This window comes from Sebastes fasciatus, chromosome 19 (genome assembly GCF_043250625.1).
Source record: "Sebastes fasciatus isolate fSebFas1 chromosome 19, fSebFas1.pri, whole genome shotgun sequence".
Lineage (NCBI taxonomy): Eukaryota > Metazoa > Chordata > Actinopteri > Perciformes > Sebastidae > Sebastes > Sebastes fasciatus.
This window is the reverse complement of record NC_133813.1, coordinates 16,931,027-16,947,052: the sequence shown is the minus strand read 5'-3', so window position 1 is coordinate 16,947,052 and position 16,026 is coordinate 16,931,027. Positions and strand designations below refer to the sequence as shown.

Here is a 16,026-nt window from a genome sequence, read left to right as displayed (position 1 = left end):
CAGTCTTTTATTCTTAAAAAAATATCATATGAGACTCCAAAAGTTATTTGCTTCCTGGGTCTATGGTAGGGTGTATATACACTGACATGATAAGCTAACTGGCTTCATATTTTTGTAGCTTGCTTTTGTGTAATCTGTCAAATCTGCTGACAAACGGCCAGAATTTGCCTGATATATGTCTAACTGACGGGACAAAGACATGTAATTAATGTATTTCTGTCAACATATCTAGTATCTGTGTATTTGTAGTACTTGGGAACACTAAATCTGTCAAGGCTGTAAAACCACCAGAACATGATGGACAAACATCCAAAACAAATACATTGTGCTGCTGTTTTTTTGACCTCAGTCAACATACCAATGACAACATAGAGCACACACTAAATCATTAAATACTTTTGCTACGTTAAGTATTTATTTCTTATTTAAAAATTGTACTTTAAATAAACTGTTGCTGCAAAAACAAATGCTAAATGTCCTTTTGCCATTTTAAACTAAACTATTCTGTCTCCCTTCTCTTCCTCCATCTCCTCAGAGGACTTTGCTGGCTACTTTGAGAAGAATGTCGACAGTATTTCCCAGTCGCTCTTTACTTGTTTCCCATGCCTCTTTCCTCTTTTATATTCCCAATGAAACTCTTCTAAAATTCTGCCAGCACAGCTATGATACAACTGTGCCTTGTCCTTAACTTTTCCTCCTAAGCTTTTCTTACAATACCAGTCAGATCTTTTTGTTTACTTGAAACAGTATTTCTTCAGTTTTTCTTGTTTTAAATGTATTTGTTTTATTCTTATTGTGCCGGTGATGATAGATGTCCTGGCATCAGAGACATTACAGTTTAGAGTAAGCAGGAAAAATCTCAAGCTGTTCCCATACGTAGCTATACCTATGAAACTGGATGCACTATAATTTGTATTTAACCCACATAATCAATTTGTATGTAATCCACGTAACTGTGAGCTAGGAAGGGTAACGTAGTATAAAGAGTCCGATAAAGGAGGAGGTCGGTTTGGATTAATAGGTCTAAAAACACCAGACTTTCACCCAGGAGACCACTGTTTGTGTCCCGTGTGAAACTAGAAGTCAACGTTGACTTATTTGTCATGCAATTTCTGTACTTAAGTAACGCCACTTCTATAGTTATTTTTAACCGAAACCGCAATCTTTTCCTAAACCTAACTAAGTAGTTGTGTTGCCTAAACACAGCAGGAGCTTGCACATGTGCACTGATCCCTCGTGTTGCTGGACATTCGTAGGAAAACGTATGAAAAATAACAAAATAACTTTTCATAAGATATCATACAAACCGCTGTATGTGGATATGTTGGAAAACCTATAGCATGGCCTGGTTATTGTGTGACTGTAAGATTTAAATAATCAGCTAAATCAATTATGCATAAGTCAACGTTTATAAAAAATCAATAAGGCTTATAAAGACCTCTAGTGTGTCCCAACCGCTACTCTATAGAGAGGAAATCACGGAGTGTCAATAAATTGAATGGCTCCTGCTGAAAAACAAGGGGGGTTCAATTTAATGAAAATCTGAGGGATTAGAACTTTATTAGGATAATACTTTATTACAATTTACTAAAGAAGTCTCTGTCTCTTTTTTCAGACTGTCCTTCCTGCCAAACAGGAGCTACAGTGACAACGGGCGGACGATGCTGGCCAATGAGCAGGAGTCCCAGGACTCTCTTGGACCACTATGAGGATGTCTTGACAGAGCTGTGACATCATCAGCTAATGTGGGGGACCTTTGAGTCGGTTTAGAGACAAAGACGTCTTGGCCTCTGTGACCTCAACAGTCTTCCCTGGATATTCACTCTATGATCCAGCATCATCATTGTATGACTTTTTATATATATATATATACATCAGTTGATGCTGTCCAGGGTTAGAGGCACTATTGCTGGCCATCAGACAAGTGCGGAAACTCAGACTGAACTCTTGGTGAAAAGATGAAGCATATTGGTGCAGAACTAAAGTACTAGTTGTAGAGTACTTGTGTCCATGGACTGAAACACACTGCCAATATGTTTTCAGGCACTTGTTCTAAAACCCAAAGAACTGTTCTTCTCAGTCGAACATCTGGATCACAGGATGTGAAGATCTGTCAAAGGTCCAGCACCACAGATCTCAGAAAACTACAGCAGACAAACTTTGGCTAACACGATGGGTGAAGCAAGAGGCCTCTTCTGCTTTTTAACCTCTATGATGACATCCCATCATAGTTATAACAGCTAACTGCCAGCTGGTCACACAGGTGACTGCAGGTCTCATTAGATTAAAGTTCAGTTTATTGTACAGTAGTTTGTATTCTTGTATTTTACCAGCATCGACGGCACTCTGAAACTGCTGAATGTAATGTGGAGGTTTTCTATTCATATCCTTCATTTCATATTCCATTTCGAAATGGCTGTAAACAAAAAAAACAAAGGCCACGGATGTGAAATGCAGCGTCATAAAAAGTGTTATATTGTTGACCATTGTGATGAAACTCTTGCCAAAGCCTTTCATGGCACATAAAATATTGTTGCACTTCCCTCTGTGGGTTGAAATTTTGAAATGTGTTGCATCTCTGTCCACACCCAACAGTGATGTTGTGTTGGTTTGGTAGTGTAGCTTTACATTACCGCAGAAGGGCGGAAAGCTTAATTGCTTTGGAAATTTTAATTGTACTTTATTAGTTGTAAGCCACGGAAGACATTCCACAAATGTGTACCATGATTTCCAAATATTTCACTATCCACAAACATGTAAAGCCTTATTTTTGTTGATGTGACTTTACACAACACAAATACAAAAATACATGTTTGTGGATAGTGAAACATTTGGAAATCATGGTACACATTTGTGGAATGTCTTCTGTTGATTACAACTAATAAAGTCCAATAAAAACTTCCATAAATTGCTCTCTCACTGCAAGGAGCAAGAGTGGCATACAGTATGAAGGAGTTTACCCTTTAGTAATTTGTAAATGAATAGTTTCAAAGCACTGAAAATACATATACAGCACATGAACAGACCTACTGCCATACATGTATCTCAAAAAGTAAAAGTTTCTGAGAAAAAAAAAGGTCTGATTAAAAGCCTGGGAAATGAGCACAATTTATTTAAATGCAGATAATGTGTACTGTGCATGAAAAAAAAATCCCAACATAAATGAATTATATGAAGAAAACACCTAGAAACAGGAAGAAGTAGTTTGGATTTCACTGACTGAGCTACATGTGGCCTGTCTACCAAATGTATGTTTGAGCTTAGTATGTTTCTTTTCCCAACAGCTGGATGTAAACAGCTGGAAACCACCATGACAAGCCTCAAGAGAGGCAATGATCCTGAAGATACCTGTGATCCTCAAATCAAGTATCCACAGTCAATATTTATGATTAAATAAGCAACAATCAATTTGATAATTTTGCCATTTGGGCAATTCATTTATTTATTTTGAAATGAGTAAAAACTTTGATTTTTCCTGAAAACTCATCACATGGATTTTTTCCTCCTTTTTAATAACAATATATTTAAAGGATAAGGCTGACGATATTATGTATATTTTATCAGTGGTTCCTACTGACTGGCTCATGAATAAACAGTAGTTTTATTTTCAGAAAAGGCTGAATAATTCCCTAAAAGAGGTGGGCACTGTCGTTATTAGCAAATGTTTCTCAAACAGGAGTAAACTGTGAATTGTTGGGGATTATTTTCAGCCACGGATTTGGTGCGAAACTCACATTTTTTGTGTCACAATCTGCATTTTAGGACGTGCTCATTTGTGCTTTTGCACATTCTTTTTTTTTTTTAAAAAGTGTTACTAAAATAAAATAAAACAATGACAAGTTCATTTTGCATTAACACACATGTTCTTCAGCACAAGTACTACTTGTTTTCTCCACAGTGAACTTGAAAACAAGAAATCAGAACATTTCGGCAAATAATATGAACATTTCTCTTATTAGACATGACGGCACATTCAGGTCAAAGTGAATATTAAGGTCTGATGTCACTCAAATGAAGCATTAGAGACTTGTCTGCGTCTTTGAGTTGGTTGATAGTTGGACTGTTTTAAAGCGGCATTAAGTGATTTTTGAACTACAGAGGTCAATATTCGCTCTCTTTTTAGCTTTGATTTGGTCTCTTGACCAGTCATTCCTTTTGGCTCCCTGCCGTTTTGCGTTAGGCATGTAGCATATTCTCAGCATGTTTGAGCTGGTTCGCTTGCAATAGCCTCCTACAGTACATGGGAGGCCTGGGAGAGCCAGGGCTTGGAAAAAACAAAATAATGAATAAAAAGTGGCCAAAATAGCGAAATACAGTTAAAATCTGTACCAAGCTGCAGAATTGACCATTTTTCTCAGTGGGTTTGGCAGCACTAGTGACCCGTTCACATTACTCAGAACAATTTAATTCAAAGGTTCAAAAATGTCTCTATAACACAGGGTTACCTCTCCTCCGATGTTTGATGCTCAGTTTACATATCTGATTTACATATCTGAACCCCGTCTGTCTCTCTCTGTCTGTCTATCACGACACGTTCCGGAGATCGACACACAGAGGTGATACCAACTCAGCCGCCTACGCTCTGTCATCACATTTTCGTTTCAATTTCTTCCTGCATCTCTGCCTCAGAAAACAACAGTAAACTCATCATCTCTCCTTTTTATTTTCGATGCACAACCTGAAAGTCCAGCTTCAGATACGACGAGCTGAATGAATGTCTTGTTACAATGTGACAACTTTTAATAGTCCACTATGCCCTGTATTTCATCTTTATTGTGCGCAATGGAGAGGATGAATAAACAGAGAACATTTTACAATGATTTACTGTAAATTGATTCATATCAGCTCTATCAAATGTGGAAAGTCTTTTGAGCCATGCAAATTTCTCCAGACCCAACATTAGTGCCATGCTAGTTCAGAGTCAGTAGAGTTAAGTTATGTCTCATTAAACATGTATGAAAATATTTATTTATTGGCCACTAGGTGGCAGCAAAACAAGCTGTAAAGACGACATTTACATATTTTTTCCTCACAAAGTAGTTATGGCGAACGTGTTAGCAAACAGTTGCTTGTTTATGCAACATTATCATTTATTTGGAGTTGTGTTCCTGGATACCTGATGAATGTACGTACAATAATCACTCTCTTTTAGCTCTGTTTTTGGTCTCCACCAACTCCTGAAAGTAATATCTGGCACTTTAGCTGCTAAATGCTCCACTATGTTCACCAGCTAGCTGCTAACTTTGTCTGCAGTTTGGTGCTGGGAAGGGAGCATAAAGTGAGTTTCTCAGAGCTTTTTCACTGATACAGCTGCTGCCAAAAACAGTGCTGATGAGAGCGGTGACAGTGAACCAAAACAGTATACTGGCCAGAATGAGGCTAAAATGATCCAAAGAGCTGAGGCAGACTGCAGAGTTGGATGATAATTCTCTGTGGGTTCATACTAGGACAATCTCACATTACACATAGTTACTTGATCCATTGTTGAGATAAAAACATTGTTGGGTAAAAAAAACGCTGGATTTTCTCCCAGGAGACCTCTGTTCATACCCCGTGTGAAACCAGAAGTCAACATTGATTTCTTTGTCTCATAACTTCTGTACTTAAGTATGACTTTAGACTTTAGTTTCAGAGTTATTTTAACTCAAACTAAGTAGTTTTTTTGCCCAAACCTAACCAAGTTGTTTCCTGTGAAGACAGAGGTTTATTTTGAACAGACTGTAGGCTATGCATGTAACGAGTGGAAATTGACACATGCGTCACATGTTGCTGACCATACATAGGAAACGCACGAAAAATTAGGAATACGTTATTGTAAGATATACGAACCGTTGTATGAGGATATTGTAGCGCTCGCGGCTCCGTAGCACGGCTGGCTAGCTAGCTAAATGATGAGGACAAGGTGGCTGAAGTTTAACCGGCGAACCGGGTTTTATTACCCTATGATACAGGCTAACCCCGGGGTTGGAAGAGTGCCCAAAACAACAAAAAAAGGCTGGTAGCCTAAACTAGCTAATCAGCTAAACTCCGTAACATACGTGGCGTGCTCCTGCTGCCTTTCTTCTTCTGCCCCCTCCTCCTTCTCCCACACTCCTTTGCTCTCTCTGCGCCCTCCCCTCTTAATGAACCTGACCTATCCAGCTTAACTAGGGCAACATCTCCCCCCCATGAACTCCCCAAGTGTCTCTCTTATGTTAGTCCCGCAGGGTCGCTACATGGCCCCCCCCTCTAATTCCTCGTCCCCGAGGAAGAGCAGTCTTGAAAGCGACCTGGCAATCGCCGTTCCCTCTGCGACCTCCGGACTCCATGATCCCCCAGAGGAGCTCTGGGTGTGGCAGAGGCATTCCTTGGCACTACGGCACCAAGCGGTGTCACCACTTCTTCTTGAAGAACATCCTGCTGCTGCATGGGTGGGTCTCTCCGGTGGCGAGGTGGCCTGGCTTGCGCTCTGGTAGGTGTCCCTAGGAAGGCTGGCTGCTGGTCTCCCCGGTACGGTGCCATCCTGTCCCGGTGCAGTACCACTGTGCGTCCTCTGGGTGCCAGTTTGACACGATAGACAACCTGCCCCACTCTCTCGACCACGTAGCAGGGACCAATCCATGCACTGTCCAACTTGGGGCAGCGGCCCTTCACTCTCTTGGGTCCATACACCCAGGCAAGGTCCCCAGCCTGGAAGTCCTGACCTTTGACATGGGCGTCATAGCCGCGCTTTTGACGGACCCCGGCCTGTTGTAATTGATGCCGGGCAAAGCTGTGGGCCGTTTCCAATCGGTCCTGTAACTGGCTGGCATATTCTGGCCCAGCCATGGCGTCCGGTGCATCAGGCGGTCGACCATAGGCCAGCTCGGGTGGCGTTCTTAGCTCCCTGCCCAACATCAACAATGCAGGAGTACAGCCGGTGGATTCTTGGACTGCACTGCGGCATGCCATGAGGATGAGGGGTATCTGCAGGTCCCAATCACCCTGGTCTGGGGCAGTGGTGAGGGCCAGCTGGGCACTCAAGGTCCGCATGAACCGTTCCACTAATCCGTCGCTTTGTGGGTGAAGCGGGGTGGTCCTTGTCTTCTGGATGCCGAGCTGGCTACACATCGCAGTGAACACCTGTGATTCAAAGTTCCGCCCCTGGTCTGAGTGGAGCAGTGAGGGCGTTCCAAAGCGGCTGAACATTCCTTGCACCAAGGCCTCAGCCACGGTCGTCGCCTCTTGGTCAGGAAGGGGGTAGGCTTCGGGCCACTTTGTAAAGTAGTCAATGGCGACGAGCACGTACCGGTTCCCTCTACTGGTACGGGGCAGTGGTCCCAACACATCGACTGCCACTCTGTCCATTGGTGCTCCTACACGATGCTGCTGTAAGGATGCGCGAGACTGACCTTGGGGGCCTTTACGGGCAGTACAGGCATCGCAGCGGCGGCAGTAGTCCTCAACATCCCTCCTGCTCTGGCCCCAATAGAATGTCTGTCTCAGCCGTCTCAATGTCTTTGTCACTCCAAAGTGACCAACTCCAGGGGATCCATGATGCATCTCAAGAACTCCCTTGCGGAGATTTTTGGGTACAACCACTTGCCATCGTGGCTCTCCGGTGGCGGGCTCACGCCAGCACCTCTTCAGGACTCCTTCCTGCAGTTCCACTCCAGGCCATTGAGACCAGAGTCCTCTGACAGTGGCAGACTGGGCAACCACATCATCCCAGGGTGGCCGGATGTCTTTCTCCAGCCACGTTATGACCATTTCAAGATCAGGGTCCTCGAGCTGCAGTTCTCTCCACCCTCTCTCATTGTCGGGTAACAGAGCCCGACAGATCACCTTTCCAGTGTGTAGGTTTGCCGCTTCACGTTCTTCGGCCTGGTTGCAGTGGTGACAGCCCGGGGCACACGGTCGACGGGAGAGACTGTCTGCATTTGTGTGGCTTTCACCAGCTCTGTGCTGTATGGTGAACTGAAAGGCCTGGAGTTGTTTGATCCATCTGGCTACTTGCCCTTCCGGCTCTTTGAATGACATGAGCCACTTCAAGGCAGCGTGATCCGTACGGATGGTGAACGGAAGACCACAGAGGATGTGTTTGAAATGGTTCACTGCGTCAATCACCGCTAACAGTTCTCTGCGAGTGACACAGTAGTTCTTCTCTGGCTTATCGAGGGTGCGGCTATGGTAAGCAACAACACGCTCGCCCTCCGGGGTCAGCTGCGAGAGTACAGCGCCAAGGCCCGTGTCGCTGGCGTCTGTGTCAAGGATAAATGGCAGCTCTGGGTCGGGTGCAACCAGCACCGGGTCTTTACATAAGGCCTGCTTCAGCTGGTGGAAGGCCGCATCCTGATCTGGTCCCCACTTGTAGGGTGTGTCCTTGCGCAGTAAGTTGAACATAGGCGCAGCCACAGTAGAGAATCCAGCCACAAACCGCCTGTAGTAGGACGCTAATCCTAAGAAGGATCTCAGCCGGTGGACATCAGTGGGGGTAGGCCAGTCTCGGACAGCCGCCACCTTGTCAGGCTCTGTCATAATGCCAGCTCCACTGACTCTGTGACCCAGAAAGGAGACCTCCCGCTGCAGAAGGCGGCACTTCCCGGGATGAAGCTTCAGGCCCGCACACTTGATCCGCTCCAGTACCTCTCCTAGGCTCTCGAGTGCAGCATCAAAACTGGGCCCATGGACAAGGAGATCATCGAGGTAGACGAGGCAGCGCTCGGGGGGCACACCAACAAGGACCTTTTCCATCAGCCTCTCGAATGTTGCTGGCGCGTTGCACAGCCCGAACGGCATGGTGGTGAACTGCCACAGGCCACGTCCCATGGTAAAGGCGGTCTTGGCCTTGTCCTCTGGAGCCATGGCCACCTGCCAATATCCACTCCGGAGGTCCAACGACGAAAACCATGCTGAGCCAGCCACATAGTCCAGAGACTCGTCTATCCGCGGCAGTGGATAGGAGTCCTTCACTGTTTTGTCATTCAGGGGTCGGAAGTCGACACAAAACCTCAATTTCCCATCCTTCCTAGGGGCCATAACGACTGGTGACACCCATGGACTTTCTGATGGCTCGATAATGCCAGCATCCTTCATCTCTTGTAGCATCTGGTTCGCTGCAGCTTGGCGGGCATAGGGAAGTCGCCTAGGCCGCTGGCGGATTGGCTGTGCATCCCCAGTATTGATGGAGTGCTGTACCAAGTGTGTGCGACCCACATCGTTTGGGTTGGTGGAGAAACTGTGTCGATACTCATGAAGGAGGTTCCAGAGCCTATGCTGCTGCTCCGAGTGCAGACCCTCACGATTCTTCTCCCACAGGTCTTTGACAGTCGTAATGGCCACTGACTCTTTCTCAGACATGGGGGCCACAGTTGCGGCCTGTACGACTGCAGGTAAATGTGGCTTGGTGTGAACCGCTGTGTCTGTGGTTGTGAGGTTGTCTTCGGACAGTGGCAAAAGGCTTTCTGTGAAAGGGGCCTCCCACTGAGGAGGTTCAGGAGAACATGGTGGGTCCCATTCCATTCCGTCGTCCCCAACTACCTTCTCAGTCATTTCAGGAATGAGGGAATCGTTCAGAAAGGGGATGGACGTCCCGTCCGGGAACGTAATGGTCCGTTTGTTGAAGTCCAGTACTGCCTTTGCACTACGCAGAAAGTCTAGTCCAATTAAACAGTCCTCTTTAACTTCGGCGACCCAGACTGGCTGGCAGACTGAATAGGTCCCCAATTGTATCTGTGCTTCACACCTCCCCAGCATGGGAGCTTCTCCCCCGGTGACTGTGATTAGCGGAAGATTGGTGGCTTGAGGCTGAGTTCCAGTCGGCAGAAGATCAGGGTGAAGGAGAGTTGCAGTCGAGCCCGTGTCGAGCAGGGCGTGAGTCGGCAGCCATCAGTGTTGGATGTGTTAGGGGGGAAAAGGGCGTGAGTAACAGGGAGGTTGAGCGCTTTTATCACCGGTTGAGTGTCACAACCTGTGGGGAGAGAAGGGTGGCTCGGGTCGCTCCCCTCTAAACCGAGCCTCGAGCGTTTCCCGGCGCCGATGCACCCAAGGCGGAATCAGGGACTGGACAAAAGCGCCGTGAGTGACCTCCCTGGCTGCACCTCCAGCAGATTTGGCTCTGTCGATCTTCTGGTGACATTGGTGGGCGTACTGGGCCCATCGGCACGGAGGTTGGTCCAGGAAGCTGAAAGGCTTGAGTCTTGGGGCGTGTCGACACCTGTCTGGAGTGAGGCTCGAAACCCTCTATGAGGATGTCTTCCACTGCCAGTGCTTTCTCTAGAGCTGCCTCCAGGGTCTGAGGGTCAGCCAGCCGGATCTGTTGCCGTAATGGGAGGGGTAGAAGGCCACGAATGAATGCCTCCTTGGTTAGCACCAAGCGTGTTGCATCATCAAAATCAGGGAATCCTCTTTGGGCGAGGTAGCGCAGCTCTGCCGCAAACACTCCCAGCTTTTCTCCAGGTGCCCGCACTCGTTCGTTGAACCTCTGCCGCATCACAACTGCGGGGGTGGTGTTCCCAAAGCGCCTCTCCAGGGCCCTAGATATCGCTTGTGGGTTCTCCAGGTCGGCCACAGTCACATCCAGCAGTACTTTCCTAGCCTCACCCTCCAATGCCGAGATTAAATGGACAGCTCTCTTTTCAGGGGACCAGCCGTTGGCTGTTGCTAGAAGACAGAACTGAGCCCAGTACGTCTCCCATGAAGTGAGTCCATCATAGCGCCCAATGCTCAGGAGGCTGTCTCTGAGGGATGGGGCCGGGGCCATTTCTTTAACACTCATCAAGGCCGTAGTAAGCGCAGTAGTCAGAGCAGGTATCAGGTCACCTGGCTGGTTGACGGCAGCAGGTGAAGTAACTGAAGCCGAGGTAAGGGAGCTACACTTGCCAAGTCTCTCCACAGGGTGGGTATCCACAGTGGCGCCCTCACCGGGAGGTTGGATAGTTTTTGAACTCGGAACGTCAACAGGAACATTAGCGTCACGGATATTAGCGACAGTAGCATACTCATCCTTAGCTCTGACAGTTTTGGTACGGGCTTGGTTGGTGCCCACATATGCATTATTTGTGTTAGCCGGTTTAGCATGGCTCTCTGACTCAAGAGGACTAGTCACACGACTCTTTGGTTCTCCTCCCATCCGGGACATAAGGCTGCCTCTAGAATAATTCAGGAAATGTCCAAAAGCACGCTCCATTGCAATGCTCATTCTCTGCATAAAGCCATCCTCAATTGTAGCTGTAATGTCTTTCTCTAACTCTGGGATAGACTTTGGTTGGCCACCTCTTTTACCTTCGGGAGCCGTCAGAGTGGTGACGTCATCGCTTTCTGATTGGCCGATGCGCGGTCTGCATGCGGCTGCATTGTTTACATCTGCTCCTCCAGAGCATGGTCCGGGATTTGCGGCCAACTGGAACGGACTGTTTTCCATCACAGCAGGGACGTCAGTCAGCAGTGTAGCGAGCGGCGAGTGAGTTATCTTCACCACTTTTCTCCTTACAACCGGGCCATCATCTGTTGGCTCTCTCATTGGTGTTTCTGGGGGGGTGTATGCGGCGTAGAAGTCCGACTTTTCCATCTGTTCAGCCATCTCGTTCCTCCGGCGGTAGCTAGCGGTGGTAGCCAGCTGTCGTGCGGGGAGTGGAGGCGCGGGGAATCCCCCTTCTGACACCAGTGTAGCGCTCGCGGCTCCGTAGCACGGCTGGCTAGCTAGCTAAATGATGAGGACAAGGTGACTGAAGTTTAACCAGCGAACCGGGTTTTATTACCCTATGATACAGGCTAACCCCGGGGTTGGAAGAGTGCCCAAAACAACAAAAGGCTGGTAGCATAAACTAGCTAATCAGCTAAACTCCGTAACACACGTGGCGTGCTCCTGCTGCCTTTCTTCTTCTGCCCCCTCCTCCTTCTCCCTCACTCCTTTGCTCTCTCTGCGCCCTCCCCTCTTAATGAACCTGACCTATCCAGCTTAACTAGGGCAACATCTCCCCCCCATAACTCCCCAAGTGTCTCTCTTATGTTAGTCCTGCAGGGTCGCTACAATATGTTGAAAATGTTTTATCACTAGGTCCCTTACTTTGTTTTACAGAGCTTTCAGACACATCTTGTGGCCTTCATCAGAGCAAACCATCTTCATGCCTACTGAAACCAAACGATAACCAACTTAATTAGATTAGATTCATGGTTTTGTACATGGTCCCTGACAAATAAATGTAATAACTAATGAATTAAACTAAAGAATGTGGTAGGATTTTTTTGTTCCAATGTATCCTGCTGAGCAGATACTGTTTGCAACTTAATTGGTAAGTATTGAATTCCTTATGAACAGCATCTTCTTTCTACAGGAGATAGTAAGTGGGCATGCTTTGTCTGGAAGTTCTTTAACGTACGTCTAGATCGGTGGTGTTTAATCATGACTTTACACTCCCCCAAGTTACAAAAACATTACTTAAAACATTAAACAATATTACTTAAAATTCTTTTGTAGAGTCCTTTCGTACTTATGTATCGACCACCTGCAGGGGCCCAATCTCTATTTTGAGAACCACTGCCCAGCACCGGTCAAATATGGTGAATACTCACATCTCGTCAATTTTAAGCAAATAAATTTCACACTATTTTAGGCAGGTGGATTACTATTTTAGTCTCTGCCCACCTTCTGTTGGTGATTTACGCATCATAACTTGAGCTCTGTCTTCAGAAGGACAACATGAGCATCAAGCACAGATTAATATTATTCCGCGTGGGCCTCAGACCCATTTTTAACAAGCCTTTATTACTGTTGGCGGTGGCAGGCGGCAATTACACACAAAGCCCCTCGTCAGGAAGCCTATTTGGTGACAGCAAACACGATTATCCCCAATCATCCCCTCCGCCGCTGAAAACAATCTTCGAGCTGATTTGCTGGGTTGATTGGTGCTGACCCCCGAGTCTACTGGCCATTAACCAATCAGAGAAAATCCAGAGGAGGAATTCATTATTCTGTGAGCCCTCTCAAAACTCACTGACTCCAACACAATCTCTCTGGGCTTACATACTCTCGAAAGCATGAAGATCTCAAGGCTTTGTCTCGTAGCACAACAGTGCCAGACCTGCCTGGACCTGGGTTTTCCAAAAGCATCTTGGCTCGAAGATTATTCGGAAGTTAAAACAGGAACACAAAATTATTTTTAACCCCAGATCCAGTATTTTATCCTTCTATGGGCCGCTAGAAATTAGCCGTGTTAGTTTTTTTTCCTGTGTGAATCCAGCCTAATCTGCTTTTCTAACAGATATGTCCATTGGAAAAACAATTTGCTCTAGGATTTAAAAAGCGATGGGATTTAAAAATCTTCCAGGGGATTTAACACTTAGTTCCTTCCATGTGGCGGTAAGAGGTCAGCCTCTACATCAAAGCAGTAACCCTGAGCCTAGCCAGGTCCACGATGGTTCCCATAGTTCATGGGAAGTGGCTGTGAGCTGCTCTTTATCGGAGACGGGAAGACATACATTTGCCAAACCAACCAGTTAGTCCTTATTGTAAAACCCCAAAATACTGTTTGAAAACACATTCAATAAAGCATAAATATGACCCTTTTGTCACTAGTCCGAATTTTCTAGTGTGGTGTCTTTTTCACCCCATTGTGGTGCACCAAGCCATGATTGACTCATTACAGCCGTATGAGGCCAGAAGGCCAAAAACATCCACTGGTACTTGACAGTCAATCTCAGAACCCATCAGCTATCGGTCTGACAACAGATAAGCCTCTGGGGGGGCATGGGGCTATTTTTCTGAGGTTCTGGTGTAGCCAACAGATGTGACTTCCTTTTCTGTGCGCTGCTCATTGTTCACAGTCTGATTGCCAAGTTGAAATGCAAGACTGGAGTTGGAGTTGAGAGATGACGTGTACTAACAGATGAACTAACTGAAGTAGCCAGTTTACAAGCTAATTTTATACCAATAAAAAGCATCGTCAGACGATAGCCGTGGGTTCCTAGATTGCATTTCGGCCAACATGTTCCGCCTATTTTGCTCTCCACACGGACTATTTACCTGCATTCAGCCAAAGCCTGCTCGAACGTGATTGGTCAATACTATTCGGACTACAAATGGAAATTAGAATGCTTCTGATGCCAAAATCTTGTCCCATGAGCCCATTCCACACTTGAAAACAAACTTCAACAAGTGTTTCCAAACAATGTTTTTTTGTTTTTTTTGTTTTTCCGATTTTAAACGAGAAAAGACTTCAAGGATGAAGACTAAAATGGTTGGTTTGGCAAATGTAGCCGACATCTGGTTAACTTCCCAACCGCTGCTAAAGAGCAAAAAAAAAAAATAGAAAATTGTGTACTAGTAGATATATGTATTTTATCTGAGCTATAGGCTGTCTGCCTGGTGTTCGTCACTCCTACAGAGGTCCAGTGAAAAATATCTTTTGAGTTGATTTTAAAATTTAAGAAATATATGCTATGAGAGCACCAAACGTGTGGTTGTTCCCATTGATTTAATAAATAACACCAGGTAGGCAGTAAGGAACAACCAAGCCAGCATAATAAGCCATATGGAATGAGCACTGAACCACACACCGCTTGCAACACTGTAACCATCCTGTGTGAAGTATGTATGAATAATGTAATTAGCACACAGCACTGACATTGTGTGTGTGTGTGTGTGTGTGTGTGTGTGTGTGTGTGTGTGTGTGTTCACTTGTCAAACTGCAGAGATAAAGAAGGCAGCAGCAGTTGCTGTAATGTCAGCTCTAACATCCTACCTCCTCTCTACCACTAGATGTAGCTACAATACTAGCAAAGAAAATGGTCTTTTGCTGTTGAACACCTCCACAGGTTGAAACCTGTGGTCCTGGTATTGTGCATGCTGGCTCACTGTCACACTGGTGTGGCTTACTGGGACACTTGAATAGAGCAGAGCCATCGTTAATGTTATTAGTAACACTTGTGCTTTTCCTACTATGACAAGACAAAATGTCCTCTGTGAAAAAAGGCGTATTAAACAACTATGTTTTACGTATAGTGTTACAATTGTGCCAAGCATTCTGCTAGAACAAAACCAAAAGTTCAGGTTATATTGCTGATTTTATCCTCTGGGTTTTTTCCACACTGAATCATTTTACTGTTAAAAACTTAAAAGGTTATCCACTTAAAAAACAATAGATGGCAAACAGTCTTCAGCTCTTGCAGTTTCATTGCATAGTGCAATAAAAGTGCATTTTCAGTGCACCTATTATCAATGGCAAACAGGTCAGTCCTCAGACGTTCATCTGGACTTACAGAGCCCTGGTTTCAGGTCACTTGAATATACCTGGCAGAGGTGCAATCAATGAGCAATCAAGCCAACTGAGTAGGAAGAGGAACCTCTGCAGCTGCTCGCTAAAATGGAAAGAAAGGAAGAAAGAAAGAGTTTCTGACATTTTCTTTTCTTACACCCTTTATTGAAACTGACCGTTCATTGCTGATACGCTGTTAAAAAGATTTGTTAAATGCATGCTACAGGATTTACAGTATACTTTAGGCAAGGCAAAGCAAGGCAGCTTTATCTGTATAGCACATTTCAGCAAGAGGGTAATTCAAAGTGCTTTACACAAACATTCAAGAACAGGTTGGGTTACAAGTTCATATTTAACTGGTTGATCAGCAAAAATGTGTTATGTTATGTTAATGTTATTTTTTCATGCTGCTGGTAACATTTTAACTAAAAATATTATTCTAAATCATCATGAATTATGTTGTGCAATGACTGCACTACTGTTCATCTTCCTGGAACACTGCACAGGAGTAAACTGTAAAAAAAACTAACTGCACACTCATCAGTAATCTCAAACTTGGTTCAAGGCACCAAATGTTCTGAGAAAGGTGACGAGTGCATTTTTAAAGAACCTATGGGTTTCAGGGTGAGAAAAATTTCACTTCAATGATTTGTTCCGCTGAGTCAACAGGACGCCTTTTTTATACCTAACTTTACTCAAACAATTAAAACACATCTTTCTTAGAGGTGATTAAAGTAAGCAACGACTTGACAGCAGGCCTTTTGTGTGCGTGACTTTTCTTGTGTTATAGCTAATCTTCCTTAAACATTTACGT

At 45.3% G+C, this 16,026-nt stretch overlaps 1 protein-coding gene across 3 annotated transcripts in view; it reads left to right on the top strand.

Annotated features, from left to right (window-relative positions):
• Nucleotides 1-2,613, top strand: part of LOC141757915 (5-hydroxytryptamine receptor 4) — a 50,168-nt gene extending 47,555 nt beyond the window's left edge. For all 3 annotated transcript variants that reach the window (XM_074618850.1, XM_074618849.1, XM_074618852.1), the window contains one exon: nt 1,616-2,613. In XM_074618850.1, the coding sequence (XP_074474951.1) occupies nt 1,616-1,709 (94 nt within the window). In that variant the 3' untranslated portion in view covers nt 1,710-2,613. The remainder of the gene's footprint in view (nt 1-1,615) is intronic.
• The last annotated feature ends 13,413 nt before the right edge of the window (nt 2,614-16,026 follow it).